Source organism: Trifolium pratense, linkage group LG6 (assembly GCF_020283565.1).
Source record: "Trifolium pratense cultivar HEN17-A07 linkage group LG6, ARS_RC_1.1, whole genome shotgun sequence".
Taxonomy (NCBI): Eukaryota; Viridiplantae; Streptophyta; class Magnoliopsida; order Fabales; family Fabaceae; genus Trifolium; species Trifolium pratense.
The window spans coordinates 35875387-35895451 of NC_060064.1; the positions used below are offsets into that span (position 1 = coordinate 35875387).

At 33.3% G+C, this 20065-nt stretch overlaps 1 protein-coding gene, 1 long non-coding RNA gene and 1 other non-coding gene across 4 annotated transcripts; all 3 read right to left on the reverse strand.

The window, feature by feature from the left end:
- Positions 1-1093: 1093 nt before the first annotated feature.
- On the reverse strand, positions 1094-9015 carry LOC123889416 (pleiotropic drug resistance protein 1-like). 2 transcript variants are annotated; one of them, XM_045938759.1, is made up of 24 exons: positions 8493-9015; positions 8262-8382; positions 8061-8149; positions 7887-7971; positions 7637-7796; positions 7431-7507; positions 7264-7317; positions 7071-7161; positions 6584-6885; positions 6189-6470; positions 5699-6015; positions 5441-5601; positions 5223-5326; positions 4852-5008; positions 4645-4770; positions 4373-4542; positions 3752-4084; positions 3370-3660; positions 3197-3280; positions 2965-3098; positions 2586-2813; positions 2308-2479; positions 1967-2221; positions 1096-1762 (listed from the first exon to the last, which is right to left on the reverse strand). In XM_045938759.1, the coding sequence occupies exons 1-24, from the start codon at positions 8801-8803 to the stop codon at positions 1496-1498; spliced, it is 4371 nt and encodes a 1456-aa protein (XP_045794715.1). In that variant the 5' UTR covers positions 8804-9015; the 3' UTR covers positions 1096-1495. The 2 variants fall into 2 exon arrangements, with proteins under 2 accessions (XP_045794713.1, XP_045794715.1); XM_045938757.1 differs by having other exon boundaries at positions 1094-1762; positions 4645-5008; positions 8493-8927.
- A 3881-nt stretch (positions 9016-12896) lies between these two features.
- LOC123891546 lies at positions 12897-16246 on the reverse strand. The gene is made up of 3 exons (XR_006803151.1): positions 16045-16246; positions 15338-15391; positions 12897-14465 (listed from the first exon to the last, which is right to left on the reverse strand). It is a non-coding gene; the product is annotated as an uncharacterized LOC123891546 (long non-coding RNA).
- LOC123893412 lies at positions 16033-16135 on the reverse strand. The gene has a single exon (XR_006803507.1). It is a non-coding gene; the product is annotated as a U6 spliceosomal RNA (small nuclear RNA).
- Positions 16247-20065: the final 3819 nt, after the last annotated feature.

Here is a 20065-nt window from a genome sequence, read left to right on the forward strand (position 1 = left end):
TTTGTGAATTCATATAAAAGCTTTGGATGTTTTGTTCATGTTAAAAATCTTGGATCTGACTAATGGTTGCAGATGTTCATCGAGGAAGTCATGGAACTTGTGGAGATAAACCCACTAAGGGATGCAATGCAATTGTCGGATTGCCAGAGCAGCGCAAAAGGTTGACAGTTGCAGTTGAGTTAGCTGCTTCTATTGTTATGAGATAAGTTAGAAACATAGTGGACACCACTGGTCTTACTGGCGCATTCCACTGTACAATGCCATACGGTTTCTCTTTACAACTGTTGTCGCTGTGTTGCTTGGCAACTAAAATGTAAGATCAAACCAGAAACTGCAACTTTTTATGGCTTTCAAACTTTTATTCTATTTTTCCTAAAAGTGAATTTGCACAATAATTTATTGCAGTAAAAAGGAACAAGATTTCTTTAATTCGATTGGCTTTATGTATACTGCTAGCATACTTATTGGTGTCAAGAATTGTTTCTCAGAGCAACCAGTGGTAGATGTAGAGCGAGTAGTCCTTTACCTTGAAAGAGCTGTAGCTGCAGGAATGTAAATCATCTATGGCATATGCTACTTCCCAGGCAAAGAATTTATTATTTTGGAGATATAAAGAGCAATGTTGAGATTAATTAGAGGAACTTTTTGAGAGACTACTTTGGTGACAGGCTAGACTTTTTGGGAGTGGTTGCTATTATAGTTGTTGGATTTACAATACCTTATGGATTAGTCTTCGCCATATCGATCAAGATACTAAATTTCCAACGACGCTAAAATTACCGTTGAGCACGGATGGTAAGAACTCTTTTGAATGATTTTTTCTAACATTTTGCAGATGTATTGCTTACTGATGTAGTGTTGATTTAAAACAGTTGCAAGTGTAAGACTGTTGGTCATAAATGATACCATGACGATATTATTGTTCTAACAATTAATTTTACAGCAGAAATTATTATACAACATGTGTTGAGGTTTTGTTGAAAGTAATAATATATCTGTGATACTGATAGTCATTACGTTTCTTAAGGGATGAATAATATTTATTCGAGAGCAACTTAAAGCTCACCGCATATATAATTTTTTTTGGTTTACAATGGGGCAGAGAATCGAATCCAGAACCTTATGCATACTACCCAAAACACTAGTTAATATTTTTTTTTTACAGTAAAACACTAGTTAATTTTATTGTTGCTAATAATGGTGAAAATTGTGAATTTGGCTCTCTTATTATTAGTATTAGAGAGATAGTTTTTGTATTATGTCTGACTTTGAGGTTAAGTTTGACAACAAATGAATATAGTTGTTCACTCTCTTGCGAGGGTGGTCATATGTTTAACTAGTAACCGATTATTTGATTTCATACCTCCTTGTATTAAACTTTTGATTAATAATGAAATGAATTAAAGCTATGATGACAATATTTGATTGGTAAATCTGAAAAATACAATAAGTGTCCTATAGGATTTCCTATGCAAGAAGTAAAAGTTGAGTGTCCTTAACGCCTTTGGAAATTGAACATCTTGATTGATATGGCAAAGACCAAAGCAAAAGCTATTGGAAATGCAACATTAACAACAGCAACCACTCCTAGAAAATCATGCTTGAAACCAAAGTAATTTCTCACAAAACCTTCTACCGTTTGTCTTCCATCATTGGCATCAATGTTGTGTTTTACATCTCCATATTGTGAAGCCACTAATCCATACAAACTCCAAGCCACTGGATTTATCCAACTGTACCACCTCCACCACACTGGAATCCTCTGTTAGCCCAAACCACAAACAAAAATATACAATGAATTAGCTATATACTGATGTGCAAATCGGGCAAATGCTTGGAATTTGTTAGTGCAACAAACCGAACTAAGGTTATAAGATCAGAATCTCACTGATGAGCTAACACCTCAGGGAAAAAATGCATGAAATCAAAATGCACTAAGACTTTGAGGAAGTTACTTAAAACTTACTGGTCTTGGGATTACGAATCCTGAGAAGAGATTCCATACAGAATAGAATGCAGAGGAAACTATAGTCGATATGTGGTTGTTCGGGGTCACAGCCACTGCCATCATGCCATAGTAGGTGAAATAGAGGAAGGTGAAATACATGAAGAATAGGAACCACAAAACTTTAGCCACATGCCACTCAAAACCAATCATAGCATAAACTATAAATCCATAGACCACGGATTGTACAAAAACATATGGAAGCTCGATTACAACCTGCAATGCAAGATAAGATGAATTACTTTAACAAGATATTGCAACAGTGAAACAAAAGACAAGTTTTTAAACTAAGGGATACTTGCCTGACCAAATGCATATGGGAAAGCTGAATACATTCCGGCTGCTCTTTCTCTATAAAAGACCGTTCGTTCTACAGAAACCACTGGCTGCACCGAAGTAGAATTCTTGATGCCGATTAAGAGAACAGCAGCATACATGGACCCCATGGCATTAAAAAGATCTCGTTCCTTTTCACTGCAATAATTTTATATGAAATTTTACGATTAGAGAAAAAACAAGTTATACAAACAAAAGATTTTGAAGCCATAAAAACTTCTGTAGTTTTCCAAATTGATCTTACATTTTGGAGCCAAGGTTCCAAAACATGGTTCCAAGCAAAACAGCTACCATGGTTGAGTACAGAAATCTTATGGCGGTATATAGAGGATTGCGCCAATAAGACCAATGTTGTTTCCATAAGCAAGCCATGCATTGTGTCAAAAACGATCTTGAGTACTGTGAATGAAAATAAAGATCTTTTGAACCAGAAGCTGGAGTACTCAATTCTTCGATAAGTGCTTTGTTTCTCCTGAAACAAATTTATCAGCAATAATTGTAATACACTATGCTTTGTATCAGTGCTTTCTAGTAGATTATTTTTCAGTTCTATTCTATAGTTTGATTAGCTTTCATACAATTCTATTCTATAGTTTGATTAGCTTTCATACAAGAAAAAATACCTGTATAATTCTGAATTTTTGTACACTTGTGCAAAATCAATCCCCAATTCCACTTCTTTAGATGAAGTTGTGACTTCTAACATCCATGTTGCTGGATTATAGCCGTCTTTAATTTTGCTTACACCTTCGATTCCCTTCATCACAAAAAAGAGTGTACATGTTGAAATATTAACAGGAAAATAATTATTTGAAGCATAAAATAATTTTCATTGCATATCTAATTTCAACATACTTCAAAATAACCGATTAAATTAGAAGAATGATGTCCAAGTGGCCCCATATAAGTCTCTTGCCCTCCTTGCTTAAGTAGCAAAAGCTGCATTTCATTGTAACAAAAATATTAGAAACTTTACAATGGAAGAAAGCAAAATTAAATCTCAAAATTCTTGAGTTTTCATTTTTCACCTCATCAAAAGATTCAAATATATCAATACTAGGCTGGTGGATTGTACAAACAACCGTTCTTCCAGTGTCTACTGTGTTCCTAACTGTTCTCATCACAATAGCTGCAGCCCTTGCATCTAGTCCAGAAGTTGGTTCATCCATGAATATTATAGACGGATTGGCTACCAACTCAACTGCAATAGTCAACCTTTTGCGCTGCTCTGTCGAGAGACCGCTAACACCAGGCAGTCCTACTAATGCGTTTCGTAGTGGTTTCAATTCCACAAGTTCCATAACTTCCTCAATGAACATCTGCAAGCATTATACAGTTTCAAACTTAGAAACACCGATAAAACATACGAGATTTATTTATGGACAATTTTCAAGTGATTCTGATGCCAACCTTCCGGGTTTCAGCATTGATATCGGGGGACAATCGGAGCCATGCTGAATAGAGCAAGGACTCATAGACAGTAACATGAGGAGAGTGGATATCATTTTGCTCACAGTATCCAGAAATCCTTGCAAATGTTTCTTGCTTCTTTGGATAACCAGATATTGTGATGTTCCCATCGATATATCCACCAGTTTTTCTACCAGCCAGCACATCCATCAGAGTTGTTTTTCCGGCACCAGTCACACCCATTAGAGCAGTGAGAACCCCTGGTCTGAAAGCTCCACTGACACCTTTCAAAAGAACTAACTTGTCCTCAACAACACCTCGGTTTCTCATTTCCTGCAAGTTCAGTCGAAGTATCTGAGAATCTTTTCTTCACAAATCACAATAATGTTTTGAAAGTTCAATATGAACTTTTGCCACCGTCAATGTAAATATATTTTATACTTTCAATCAATTATATCCTTCACTACTTCAGATCATTAGAAACTTTGACTTTAATTATAATAACTACTTCTAAAATCACTCATAAGTCATATATTGATTGTGATTTGCTGACAATGTAAAACTTTTTACCCTGACAATGTGTCAAAATTAAACTCTTCCCTAATTTGGTTTCTACATTACCTGCGGCATGTCTACAGAATATGTAACTTCATCGAAGGTGATTGAATGTGGTTCAAAAGGAAGAACCATTCCTCGTTTCCTACTATGATTTGTCTCTGCAGCGACTGTTTCTTGTCTAGTAGATAAAGTGCTAGGAGAGACGCTTCCACTTGTACATTCGCCGTTTCTCACTGTGAAGTAGCTCCAACGTTATCCATAAGGTGTTATGTGAATTGAAAATCTACTATTACTAATCTATATAAAACACCATATGAATTTTGACATGCAACTACCTCTATTTGAGTGCTGTGAAAAGCTATCCTTTATGAACTTCAATACATTAGTTCTTTTTCTGCTACCACCATTTTGCTCATTGTTTTGAGATTCCTCCGGAATAACAGTTTGATGCTTTCCAAGTGCTGTATAATAATTTTTTTCGTATATTAGTTCATGAACTAATCTTGTTTGTTTTATTATACATCTAAGGGGAAGACACTCACGATTCAAGAAAGTGAGAGCAAGGATATAGCCAAAGTTGAAAACTAATGTATATCCAATCAAAGCAACCACACCAATCCAGTACCAGTATGACTCGGTGAAGTACCCGCGAGATTTCAAAACTTCAACTCCTAGTGGCTCCGTTGAGTTAGGAAGAACCTTTCAAAAGAAAATATATCAAGACATCAACAAATTATATATATATATATATTTTGATGAGTAGGATTGAACTCGCTACTCTGGAGTTTACAACATTCCAACATACGGCACATCAGCCATTTGCACCAAAACTTACATGCATCAACAAATTATTATTATTTATATGATAATGAAGTCACAGAAAATGAATATATAAAATAGTGAAAAAACTTACATGTTTCCAGCTATTACCAAGGAACTCATTATTGACCATGGCATTTTGTCCATACATCATAGGTGATATCCAAAATCCCCATATCCACCCTTTTTTTATACTATCTGTGAGCATAAAGCAAAGTAAAGAGAGGAAAACTCTTAGTATAATAATACATAATGAGACAAAACTCTTAGCTCCACTGATTGTTTATTTGTTTTATATCCATGGTATTCTACCTTTTGATAGGACAAAACCACTCATAGCAAAAAGGGTGGCAAGTACAAATGATCCAAATGTTAAAGCAACTGTCATATCTCTCCCAACTGCTGCAATGAATCTGAATAATCCAGAAGCCATCTGGTGCACTAGTACAAGGATAAGGTATTGTCTGAAAAGTCTGCATTTTGTAGACAGGTAAATAGCTTATACATAAGTACTTATATGATAAGTACTTGTGCTTAATTAAGTTGCTTATAAAAACATATCTCTCTTACCTTCCAATATATGGATCGAAACCAATGACATAGTAGGTGAGGAATACCCAAACAGCAACTTCCACAAAAGTCAAAGGGATTTTTAGGATCCATGAAGGAAGAGCAAATGCCCATGGAGGGTAAAAGAGATATCCCCTTTGCTTGTAGAAAACAGGAAGCCTTGAAACTACCATGGAAATTTCAGCCATTCCATTGAACATGATCACTACAACACCATAGAACAATGCACCTACATATATGCCTCCATGAGTCACAGAATCTCTGTGCATCTCAGTGCGGAAGAAGATAGTCATCGCAACCATTGCCATTATAGATAGCTAAAAGGAGATGGAACCATCATCAGTAGTGGATTTGAATAATGTACACCAAAACACCCACCGAAGTGCTTTTTAACTAAGGCCGAAAACCGATAATACCTTAGAAAAGCAGTACAGCAGACTTGAGGTCGTAACATAATGTTAAAATGAAAATTTAGAATTTCAAAACTTACTTGGCAAAGCTTGAAGATGTAGACAAATGAATTGCGCTTCATAAGTAAATATTCTCTTGATAAGAGAGCTTTATACAGTTCCCATTGTCCCACGCCATATTTCTTGGTTGTCAAGGCAGATGGATGGCTCTTAGACTTGTCAAATTCATTACCAAGTTCATCACCAAGTCTTCTGCCAACATGAAATGATTGAAATGCATCAGAAAACTCTTCCGCTGTGACAAATCTATATGGCTGATCTTTGTGTTCCCAGTACTGCTCTTGATCTTTCCTTGATGTCACCTATAATAATATAATAATTGTCATTGCAAAAATTAAATTGTTATTGCATAGTATAAATTATAAAACCTTCTTTTTTTTCTTTCAAAAAAGACGAAAGAAAAAGAGACACTCACTTCTTGCAAAAAGTCTGCCACTCCTTTCCTGTTAGGACATTTAAAACCCATTGATTCGAAAAATTCAAGCACGTGCTCGCGGGGACCCTGGTATATAATGTGACTATCAGAGAGTAGAATAATGTCATCAAAAAGATTGTAAGTCTCTGGTGGTGGCTGCAGGAGTGAGATAACCACAGTTCCTTTGAGAATGTGGACATATTGCTTCATTGAATTCACAATTTGAAAAGTTGTTGAGCTATCCAAACCAGTAGATATTTCATCCATGAATAGAGCTTTATACGGTCCAACCAACATCTCCCCTACATTTATATATTCATAATAATCAATTTATTGAAGTGATTAAGGCTGTGTTTAAATCAAGGTAAGAAGAAAATACTAACACAACACAACTACTAATATACTATCATTTGTCTATCAAAAAGAATTTATTGAGGTTATTAATCATGATGTGCGTTAATATTGAAATATATAAGATTTATTTTACCTGTTGTAACGCGTTTTCTTTGTCCCCCAGAAATACCTCTTAACATTGCATTTCCTACATAAGTATCAGCACAAATCTCTAATCCCAAAACCTGAAAATGTACAATAAAATAAACAAAAGACTTTAAAACATGATACTAAAATGTAGTTATTATGGTGACTAGAGATGGTTTTGAAAGTATAAGTTATTTTACCCTTAGGACATAATCTGTTATCAAATTTGTCTTCTGGCCTTCAGTTGCTATAGCCTGTGACCATTATGAATCAAAAGGACAGCCATTTTATTATCAGTCTCATTTCTACCTGTATGGAAAATAAATAGATGATTCACTAATTAAGTATAAAAGAGCCTCTCTATTACCTTCATGTACACATCAATATCTGGATCAGGCATGATATTTGCATGTTTTTCTCTTCTGGACAGTTCAGCTAGCAAATCTGCAGAATTTTAACAATATTACACATGGTCAAAACTTTCTAATTTATGGTTTACTTGGATTGATTTATTTGTGTTTATCTATCGACATAAGCACTTGTGAGACTGTTTCAGAAATGTTGTTAACTAACCATAACGAGGCCCGACTCCTTGGACTCTTGCTGAGAAGGCCAAGGTTTCTCTAACAGTCATTTCTCCAATGTGAAGATCATGTTGATCTACATAAGCAGATGTTCTTTGGGGCACAAACTCATTCATCTCGTGACCATTATAAGTCACCTTTCCAGAAAACTGATCATGAAGTCACACAACATTACCAATTTAGCCAGATATACATACAAGGTTGAAAGTAGAGAGCTAAAATATTTTTAAAGTTCTAACCTTCAATTTTGGATCAAGTTTTCCAGCCAAGGCCAACAGGAGTGTAGTTTTTCCAGAACTTGGAGGGCCCAAAAGCAATGTCATTCTGAAAAGAACCAAATTGAAACATGTTATATTGGTTCAAGAGCAGCTCCAAAGAGAAATCAATGAATAGAGCATTATTTGTATTGATACCTTGAAGGCTTTATTATTCCACTAACATCCTTCAGAATATTTAAATGTTGTTTTCTACTTGGAAGTACATGCAGAGAGTTCAATAGGCCCTTCAGAATTAAAATGTTAAATAAAAAAAACAAAATTGTTTAGTTAGAATCTTCTTCAATAAAAAATCACTTAGAATGTTATTAGTACTATATATTTAAGTTTGTACTTTACCTCAACTATATTAACCATGAAGTTAGTGAAGGTAGGCAAAGATCTGCTTCCTACACGAGCTTCTGCTTCGATATTCAAATTCTCGAATCGAACCTCTATCGTAGGAAGATCAATTCCAACTCTAATACCATCCAATCAACAAGAAAAGCATGATAAGCAAAGAAACCAGTGTATTTCAAAAGCAGCTTCTCTTATAAAATCACAAGAGGGACCAAAAAAAATTATTTGAACCTGTCGATTCGTTTTTTGAGTTTGAGCAAAAACTTCTCATTGTCCTCTTCAGCAAGTCTAACAAGTCTTTCAAGCAAACCTCTCCTTTCTTGCAACCCAAGGTTCTCGATATCAATCTCCTTGGCTTCACCTTGAAGTGAAGTGAGCAAACCTTTCCTCAAACGCGCAAAAGTAGGAAGTTTCTGAATTGCAGCCCATTTAAGAGCTTCTTCATCATCTTCTTGGTGGAAAGAATTTGAAAAAATCTCATCAACATCATTGTTCCTCCAAATTGATGAACTACCTATCCTGAAACTACTTCCGCCCTCCATCACCACCACAACAACAAAATCTAATTGTAACTAACTATAAACAATGTTGATGTGTGTGTGTGTGTATATATATAGAGAGAGAGAGGGAGATAGTCACATATGGATACTCTTGATTTTCTATGTTCATATTTCATAGTAGAAGTTTATGAGGCAATGTATGTAGCCACCACCAACATGCCAGCTATATTATATTATTATTTTCCTTTTTTGCTTCCTTTTAGGAAAAGCATCTTTCAAATAAATAATGAATGAATCATCGTATCATAGTTTACTACTATCTCTGCTCTTTTTTTTTTTACACATACTATTTTTGTTGCTTAATATAAGGCAAATACTAAATAGTGTCCCCGGGGCACTCTTTAAGCCCTTAAATAGTAAGTTTTTTATAGAATTTTTATGGAAATGTGTAAAGTCAACGCATTGGAAATTGGAGTGTTTAATTTTTTGAATAAAAAGTTTCTTTTAATGGAATGCTTAAAGAGTGCCCTGGGGGCACTCGTTAGCAATACCCTTAATATAATAGAAATTTCACTTTTTTAGATATATATCAAGTAATGTATTAATATATCTCATCTATAATGATGTATTTAAACATTGAATCATCGTATCATAGTCTATATATAGTCTACTAATCTAAATTATAAGAAAAAAAAACTACTCCCTCCGGTCCTTTTTATAAGGAACAATTTGGAAAAAAAATTTGGTCCTTTTTATAAGAAACAATCATTAAATTTATTCTTACAATTCCATTTTTACCCTTATTAAATTGTATTCATTCCAAAGTTATGCATTAATTAGAGTGATATACTCCCTCCGGTCCTTTTTATAAGGAACACTTTGAAAAAATCACACAGACCAATAAAACACATTTAACATAGTTATTTTCATTTAATACTCTTATAAATTTAAATTTATTCCATGTATACCCTTATTTAATTACTCTTTATTCAACTAACTTATTTTTAAATTCTCTCTCATAATAAATAAGGGCACAAGTGAAATTGGACATTTAAAACATTTGAAAATTGGTCAAAGTTTCTTATAAAAAGGACCAAATTTTTTGCCCTAAATGTTCCTTATAAAAAGGACCGGAGGGAGTATTCCCTAAGGATAAATTAATACACCAAGGTTAGTTTTGGAATAGATTGTAAAATTTTAGAATTTTTATTAAGAAAGATAAGGTTTCTTGGTATGCGTGTTTTTTCCAAATTGTTCCTTATAATAAGGACCGGAGGGAGTATTGTTTAGTTTCATTAATTAATTAATATATTTAATCAAATTAGATAAACAAAAAATTACCCATTTCAGTCTCAATTATAAGTAAAGAGTAATTTTTTATCTTTATAATTAAGAATAAAGAGAATATATTTTTTGCATAAATAATAGTCTAAGTGACATCATTGATTACTATATCTTATATGCTTAAAATGTTGACCTTTTTTTAGTTGAAAGTTTTAATATAATGTCAATTTTTGGATAAATAAATTCACTATGTCCCGTAAGCATAGCTTAGTTGACATCTTATATATTATGCAAGAGTCGGGATTTAAACTGCGGACACTCCACTTACTCCCTCCGGCCTTATTTATAAGCAAAAGTCAATAAAAAAATTTGGCCTTAAATATAAGCAAAAGTTACCAAAATCAAGTTTATTTAATTCTATTTTTCCAAAATTACCCTTATTAATTGTTTTACTTTTGAAAATGATTGTATAATTACAATGCAAATTTAAGGTCGTTTTAGGAATTATAATAGATATTTTACATAAAATTAAGACAAAAAAATAATTTCTTAATAAGTGTGCAAATGAGCATATTTGCTTACAAAAGAGGCCGGAGTAGTATTTACTTTTAAAGTGGAATTTCTAGCCTATCTTTGGTTTTCCGGTGAAAAATTTGATTCTATAAAATTAATTCTGATTAAAATAAGTTGATAATAAAATTATTTATATTTGGATACATTCATATAAAAGTGAGCTAAATAATAATTTGAGTGTAAAAATAAATTATAGAATAAGAAACTATAATTTCCAACTTTAAGTAGAATCAGTTTTTACTCAAGAGCAACCAACCATGTCAAGATTAATTATACTCCTCCAAAATGATTGTTTTTAAATTTGGTTTTCGCCACCAGTTTAATTTAGTTCGGGGGTCAGTTCTATCATCAATAGTTCAACGTCAAATCACCATTGAACCAACTAACCATTAATCCTCTAAAATTAGTTTTAGCTCACCTGAAAGTTAAACCAAACATACACTTAGTCCAATAGTTCTTTAATTTTAAAAAAAAATGCACGTGTGATAATAGTTAAAAAAATTGCATGGTTTCCTTCAAATATGTTTCTTTCATCAAATTTTATCTATTTTTTAAATCGATAAAATTTCAACATATCTTTTCCTTGTGGGAATTTCAAGATATCCTTGTGTAGAGTATCATTGAGATTGCAATATCTGGCTATCGTGGCAACATTACTATATGAAAATATTTGAAGATATCTTTCTCTAGTATCGATGAGATTGCAATATCTTGCTATTGTTGGAACATTATTAGTATATTAGTATAGGCCAATTCTAACATGGAAGACTTCATCAAGTCTTCCATGGTGCACAAGTTGCTCATATTATTATAACGAATACGAATTTTACAAAATCGACCGTTGGATTGAAAATTTATATTGTATAGATCATCCATAATTTATTTTAAAAAAATCAAAAATCGTTTGATATGTTATTGAGACCCATCAAAATTAACGGTTTATGAGTTTTTATTGTATACCGTTAATCTTGATTGGTCTCAATAACATATCATACGATTTTCGATTTTTTTTTAAAAAAATTATGGATGATCTATACGATATAAACTTTCAATCCAACGATCGATTTTGTAAAATTCGTATTCGTTATAATAATATGGACAACTTGTGCACCATGGAAGACTTGATGAAGTCTTCCATGTTAGCCAAAGCCATTAGTATACTCTCTCCAATACTTAATATAATCGGAAGTTTATTTTTAGATATATTAAAATATTAATGTATCTAAACTATATTATTGACTAGATACATTAATATTTTAATGATCATCAGATTTTTTTTCTTTAATAATTAATAAACAATTCAACACCAAAATATAAAGACAAAAATAATTAAAAAGTTGAAGACCTTGATCAAATTGATGTGCTTTGTGGATAAGTTGAAATTGAAAAGGTTGAATGTGTTAGTAATAGTACCTCATGATTCATGAACCTTTTGCATTATTTTGTCAAAAATAAATAGAAATTCAAAAAAGTACAAAACGCCGCTTCTTGACGCCGCTATTGGTTGCTGCATAACTTTCACACACAACTCATATGACATATTGGATGATCTCAAATAAAAAGGTTAAACGTAAGATCAAACTGTCCTTTAAAAGACTAATCGACACTTTAGAAAACTACAGTATTAGTATTTTTTTAAAATCCATTTGGGTCTTGGGGTGGTCTAGTACTCCAATGGTGTTGGCTTTAAAGTTTGTGTATTCCGGAGCACTTATTAAACATACTAAAATAGGAAATACTCCCTTCGTCCTAAAATATAAGAATTATTTGACCACTGCACGCACACCAATACATAACTTTGATTATGAATATCTTTAATTGTGTATTAGTAAAAATTATAGAAATTTGATATTTTTAGAATACTCGTCGAAACAAATTAAACAAGATTTTATATAATAATATTTACATTTATATCCTTGTAGAAAAATACAGTCAAAACAAGACATATGAATAGTGTATTTAGTCAAACGAGGTCTTATAAAATGGAACGGAGGGAGTAAATAGAGAACAATTTTTTGATATAAAAAATTGTACTTTTTATTAGAGGCCAACTTTTTAGGTTAATCGTGAGAGTGTATTCTCTCATGTTAATTTAGGATAAATTTTGTTTTGAACCATTGATTTGGGTGGAGAGAGAAAAGGAAAAGAAGAAAAAGGTGAATTGAAAGATGGAGATTAAAGAAATTGAGGAAAATTAAATGGAGAGAATTCATGCTCCTTAATCGCTGAGAAACAGTCCCACCACTGTTAATCTTAATTTAGGAATAAAAAAGAGGAGTAATGAATGTTAGTAAATCAAATTGTTAATATTTGCAACTATGGAAAGTTCCTACGAATGAAATTGGAAGATTTGTTTGCATCATATACAGATATTTGGTGATGGATTTACAGTAAAGAAACTAAAATACAGTACCCAATATCAACAAAGCTGAGTAACCTTTGGATTAATGCTACACAACATCATGTGAGAACTTCATTCCATGTCTTCTCTTATCTTCAACAAAACTTCAAACCACCTTAACTCGTCCAAACGCAAAATGCGACACTAATTGCTCTATCCCAAATAGAAACATCACTGATATCTTCTCCCATTTATTTCACATTTGCAGCAACTAACATCACTGTTTAGCATGTCCAGTCCAACAACATTATTAGTGTACCAAGAAACATCTGTAGAAACAACCAAAAGTTTATCTAAACAGAAAAAATCAAGAAAACTTGTCAAATTCAACATATAGACAGAGAAGTTCAAAATTCAAGTGTGCAGAGCGAGCATCACACCATACAGAACTTGCGTGACCAAAGAAGTAATTTCTGTTTATCGTTATCTTATTAGTATTTTCTTCCTAATGGTTGGCTGCTCCGGTGTCAATAAGTTATATCCATTCGAAAACAATCTAAACATGCACTTCTCAAACATCAAGGCACATAAAAAGAACTGAGAAACTTGTTTAGGTCACTTATGTATAATGTAAAACAGAGCTATAACCATATGAGAGGAAATGAAAAAATTCAGGAAGAAAGTGAAAATGGTGTTATTTTGATTCACTAATGATTTTCATAAAGTGCACTCATTCAACACGATAGATGTAACCTATTACCATAATTTTTCCTGCATCAATAAAATGTCCTCGAGAGACTTCAACATAGTAGGGCGAGTAAAAGGAGAATTACCAACCTAAAAAAAGACATAGCATAGTAAACTATATACATAGAGAGATGCAAAATGTATGATTGATCATTGCACAAAGCTGTGAGTTTAGAAGATTTAGACGCTATTTGCTTGAAAGCAAAAGTAGTAGTGCTACTGCTACATAATAAACAGATTATGATCAAATCAATAACAACACATGAATCTCAATTTACTTAACATTCATACGCGAAAGAATCAAATGACATCTACAGAACTGGAACAAATAGAAAAGGCAAGGAAACAGCAACAATAGCTGTAGTGTCAGAACTCTAGTCACAAATACAATAAAGATATAAAACCATACACACCCCATCCCCTAAAAAATAAAAATCTATACTCATCCCAACAAAATATCGAAAAAGTGATCAAAAAGATCGAGTTTTAAGAAATAAAAAATCTAATACGAATTCTCTCTCTACTTTCAGGGCCTCCCAAATGCCATATTTTCTTCTTTTGGAGTCAAACTATAAAAAGTGAAGACTTATTCAGAGTTATCACATACCAACTTCATTCTTCAGCAATGCAAACAAAGTGAACCTTCTACCACTCTAGCTATTTGTAGCTGATTTTAATCAAGCCAATCCAGGTAGCCAAAGATTAATTGAATCCCGGACTGATATACGATATCAAGCCAGATGATTATGTCAACCACCTCTGCAGCATTGGTTATACAAAGTCAGAAATATTCAGTATCACACACAGAAACGTAAGCTGCCATGCAATCATTCAGATGAATAGAGGCTTCAGCCTTAACTATCCCTCAATCTCAGTAATATTTACGGGCGGAATGAAAAGAAAAATGTTCAGCAGGAGGGTAACAAATGTGGGAAGTCCTAACTCCATCTACTCAGTGGAGGTTATGGCACCTCAAGGAGTAAAAGTAATAGTGAAACCCAAGAAACTAGTATTCAAACAAATAAATCAAAGCTTGAGCTACAGGGTTTGGTTCATATCAAGAAAAAGGGTTTAAAAAGGCGACCATAACATGAACTTTGCAGAAGGACATTTGACATGGATAAACTCACAAAATGGTTCTTACAAAGTTAGAAGTCCAATATCAGTGAGTTGGAAGGCTAAGTAGCATGAACAAAACAACAACAACAAAAACAACCATTATTATTAAGTTTAGAGCTTATTTATTATCATTGTTGCATTGGTTTCATTGCTTTATTTATGTCTAATAGCAGAGTTTATGCTAAACTTTGCTTTATGAGTTTTAGTAGACAAAAAAAAATCTAGAATGAAATCTGGAAAATAAGTTCATTTATAAAGGTTAAATAATTGTTCCTGCCAATTTTTAGTAAAAAAATCTCTTCTTTACTTTTGTTCAGGTATCAATTTTTCTTTTTCTCAGACAAATTTTCCTAGAACAGTTTCTCATGAAATTTTCCAAAATCATGAATGAAATCTAAGTTGTTATCTTTCCCATAAAGTATTAAGATATTCAATTCAACAATGACACAAAGTAAATAAACATTCAAACAAAGCAAAAATTTATTCAATCTGCAAAAAGAAAAAAAATAAACCCTAAATTTAGCAGTTGATTGTAATCTTCAATACTTTCCACCAACAGCTTCAAACTGCAAAAACGAAAAAAACCCAAAAATCAGCAACAAAACATCAAATTAATTCAGACATTAAGAGCAAGGTTTTAAATAAAGGTCCGTTACCGCGAAAACGGCCGCGACAAAAAGGTATTGGGGCCTAACGTTACCGTTTTTCACCGTTTTTATATGGTGAAAAAAAATCACGCCGAAACGCCGTTACGGCCGCGACGAAACACCGATACAGCCGCAAAGAAACGCAATACGGCCGCGACAAAATGCTAATAGATAGAGATTTCTATTTTTTCCAATAGAAATGCATAAAAATCACATTTTTAATACAAATATGAACATAAATTATAAAGTGTTATATCTTTTTAACTCTTTCCAAGTTCAAAACTTTACATTTATCTCATATTTAAGTTGTTATACAAATATCATAGTACAAATAATTTTAATAAGATTTGTGCGATATTGTGATTTATTCACACCGCGACGACCGTATTTCACAACGCAACAGCCGTAACAGCCGAAATCGCGAAATTCTTGACGCGACCGCGACCGTGACCGCGACCGCTATTTAAAACCTTGATTAAGAGGGAAAAATGGAGATACATTCGGAAAACGCAGATTAATTAAGAAAGAAAGAGAACGAATTCGAATGAAAAAAAGTGAAAAAAAATTTGGACCATTTCTCGATTTGTGCGTGTCATCCTTGCGCAGGGGCCATGCTAATCTTCTCTGTATCGTTCCAATTTTATCGGATGTCCCCGAAGGGACGCAGTATAATGTGTTGAAGTGTTATATAAACAGTGCAAACTTCATTCAAGTAAGCGATGTGGGACTATTATATTATCCTCACAATCACAAACAAATAAACAACTAAATAGCGCACTTACCTTACCAACTGAAGCGAGTAAAATAAGTCTCTCCAATCTTCTTCCCTTCCACTGCTATGATTGTGATTAAACTGTATAGTTATTCTCATACAAAACAAATCACTAGTCCCTACACCCTTCACCATACCAAACATAGGTATACCATCAGTGCCAAAGATACCCACTGTTTCACAATTTTCATTAAACAGTTCTCTCCAGTTTATGTTATGGATTTAACTTGTTTTATACTTATACATACTTATGAATATGAAGATATTTCAAAAACTAACATTATAATGTGATTTTTTTTTTCTTTCCAAATAGTCTAGTTACATGAATCACACACATTAAGTGTCGAAAATCACATGTTTGAACATGCACCCCACACATATCAAATATCTCTGCAGCTACCGACTAAATTATATTTACCGAACACAATATAATGTTGAAATGTGTGCACTATTTCATGGTATTAAATTGTCTCAAATATTGATTTATCTCATGTCTTTTTTTAAACGGATTCATCGTAAGTGGCAATCACTATCACTTGAATATTGACCTCTATTTTCTGCGTTTGAACTATATTTATTTGCGTTCCACTTTTTATGCACACAACATTCACATTATGGTTCATAGGTTAGAGAATTAAAACTATGGCTCTGACAAATAAAAATGTCGGTAAAGGCTAAAATGCCAATGAGGCTAGAAGAATGTAATATGGTATTGGTATCAGACTTCAGAGTCAGGTTAGTGAGAGTGCAAGGGAACTGGATTGATCTGTGGTGGGGGAAAGCGCCTCATAAGATTAAAGTTTTCGTGTGGAGACTGCCTACCAATACACGAGAAATTAGTGCAGGGGTGAACTGTCTGGCGACTTGTCCTCAATGTGAGATACTGATGAAAGATGATCTTCACTTTTGTTTTTGAGGTCCAAATGCGCAGGCAGTTTAGGAGCATGCTCAACTGAGAAGTAAAAAAAATCGCACAGCTGTCGCAAGCAGGCATGAGTTGGGTCTGATTCGACCATATTTCTAACAAAAAATATGCCACTGCGCCAAAGTTAAATCTTAACATTTCCATTTTCGCCTTAAGCATTGGAGTAACCCTACCCATGCCCCCCTTTGTTTTTGTAATGAGAAAAACTCAAGTCCTTTTTTTAACCAAAAAATTGTATACAGTACTGTAAGTTTTCTAGCAGCACTGAATGCCTTTTGTTCTTAATTCTATTAGCCACTAACTGTATCATATGCAATAGACGAAAGAATACCGTATAAGCCAATAGGGCATCCGGAACATATCAAATCTTTTTCTGACGCTAAATGACATCAAAACTGTCATCTGGCAAAGCTTTGATCATCCCACATTATAAGGCTTGGTTTTGACAGAAACATTAACCAAAGCTTTGCCATCTGGTTCTGATGCTAAGACATGGAAATTGTTTTTCTATTATCTGATAAACATGATATTTTCAGATAACATGATATTTTCAACCCATGACAACATGATATTTTTTGAAAGAAACTATTTTCACTGTGCCACAAGATAAAATGTGATTGGAGAGCAAAGAAGAATGTGAGTGAGTGTTGATTGGATAAAACTCTGAACATGAAAGACTGAATGAATATGTAAAAATATAAAAACCTGTTTATGTAATTATAAAAGACAATTGGGTGATGTTAAACGATGCGCAATGTTACAATTTGAACTAGTTATTTCTAAAACTAGGCAGAGTCACTCAAGTTTATTTCCTATATACAGTTCTAGACATAATATTCCTTGTCTCAAAACTGAGTGAATGAACCAACTCTATTTATGTGCTTCAAAGACAACATTGAGATATCTAAAAGGTGATGGATGAATCGTGTCAGACAATCTTCTCAAGGTATTGATGTGCTTCAGAGACAACATCAAGATATCTAAAAGGTGATGGATGAATCTCGTTGTAACGGATAAATAGATTCTAGGGACGAAACCGATAGAATCGAGTCTCAAAGTAGGAATTCTAATGAATTGAGTAGAATTCGGTACAAATGAGATTATGTAAACATAAATGAGAGAGTTTTGATTTTTGAGAGAAGAAGATAATTAATTGTTCATTCATGGATTGATTGTCAAAGTGAGGCACAATGCCTTTAAATACAACCCTAAAGGATAAAAATGTAAAATAACATAAAATAAATTATTTAAAATAAACTACCTAATTCCTAATACTTATTTCCTGTTACAATACCCTCCCCTTCAAACATCCTTGTCCTCAATGATGAAAATTTCCAATTACCATGCTTAGGAGGTAAAAACTTGAGGTAAAAACTTCCATTTGAGTAGAACTAAAGAAACATGAACACTTCCCCTTTGAATCATTTTCCTATGTAGAATAGCCACAACAAGATCAAAATTAGCAACAAACTTCTGACATCCATGCTTTGGAAGCCAATCCTTCAACTTGGTTAAAACTTTAGGAGCACGAAAACTACCCTTGTAGACCATCTTCCTGTGTAAAACAATTACCAACATTGTCTGTTGAAATATTAGCAAAAAATCCTTAGTTAAATTGTAGAAAGAAGCATAAAGTGGTGCTACACATAATTTCCAAGCAAGAGAATTGTAGACATGAGTCAACATGTTTTTCTCATTATCCATCTTATCCTCTTTCCAAAAGTTTGCTACTGCATAACTTTGCACCATCATATTAACAATCAGAGCAACCTCTTCAACTAAATTTGCATGCCTGTAATCAGAAATGGTTGCAATATAGACAGCTTGGACTAGTGCACCAAATTTTGGCCATCTCACAGTGTTTAAAAAGGCTAGATGTGACACAGAAACAATTTCTCCAAAACCCCTAAAGGACTTATATTCTCCAAGTGCTTTTACCCAAGCTTCTTTCAACATATTTTCAAGTACAGTACCCTTCAAATTGTGTAACTCAAAGTGATTATTCAACAGAAAATGGTATGACAAAGTGACATCTTCATAGGCTTTTGAACAACCATCAATTGTTATAGCATAGTCCTTCATCATGCTATATATTTGAGTACTAAGAATATCCCCAGCAGGGTATTGTGTGATGCAACAAAGTCTTACTAGTGTGCTGCTTAGGAACCAAACATTCCTTATTGGGGGAATAAAGAAACTGCCATTGAGTGTTCCAATTTTTTGCAATAATAATAGAAAGAGTAAGACAATTGCATGGGGTTCCTCTACTAGCTCTGTTAAGGTGATGTTTCCATCACATGAAAAATATGAACAAATTTCTCTAAAGGATTTTCTCATTCCCCAAACAAAGAACAGTTTAGGCCAAAAACAAGAGAATGAAGTGATCTTGATGAACAACCAATCCTCCTCCAATAAATTGTTTTGTAATTCTCTTTCAGCCCACCTACCATTCATCAATAAGGATATAGTCATCGGAAACTTTACCACAAAAGGAGTATGCCTTCCAAAATTTAAAAACTCCAAAGAACACAAAAGCAACATGTTGCATAAGGTGTAACGATCAGGCGCTATACATATCAAATGTAGGCCTTTGGAAAAATCAAGAGAAACACCTTCAGACTGATAATTTGTGCACATGCTAAAGACGGCATTCCCAACACATATGTGACACTCTAGCATTTCATCAAACATTTGGAAGGAACCATCAATTTCATCAACTGAATTATGATAAACAAAATTTAAAAACAAATTTGTTCCCCAACAATTAAGTAGATTAATCCACATTGTCCTGAAAAATCTCTTTACGATTTCATCATAATACCCCCAAACAAAATTAGAAGCATAACCTTCAATAAGGAAATAGTAGTGAAAAACCTTGACTATGGCTTTTGTCCTC

Bases quoted from the DNA above. Each gene is read 5' to 3' on its own strand.
- LOC123889416 (XM_045938757.1), bottom strand. From the start codon at position 8,803: ATGGAGGGCGGAAGTAGTTTCAGGATAGGTAGTTCATCAATTTGGAGG. The intron at 5,009-5,222 runs GTAAGTTTTTTC...TTCTTTTGAAAG, and splicing joins TTGGTAATAGCTGGAAACAT to GTTCTTCCTAACTCAACGGA. The intron at 4,085-4,372 runs GTAATGTAGAAA...CTGAACTTGCAG, and splicing joins ATTCTGTAGACATGCCGCAG to GAAATGAGAAACCGAGGTGT.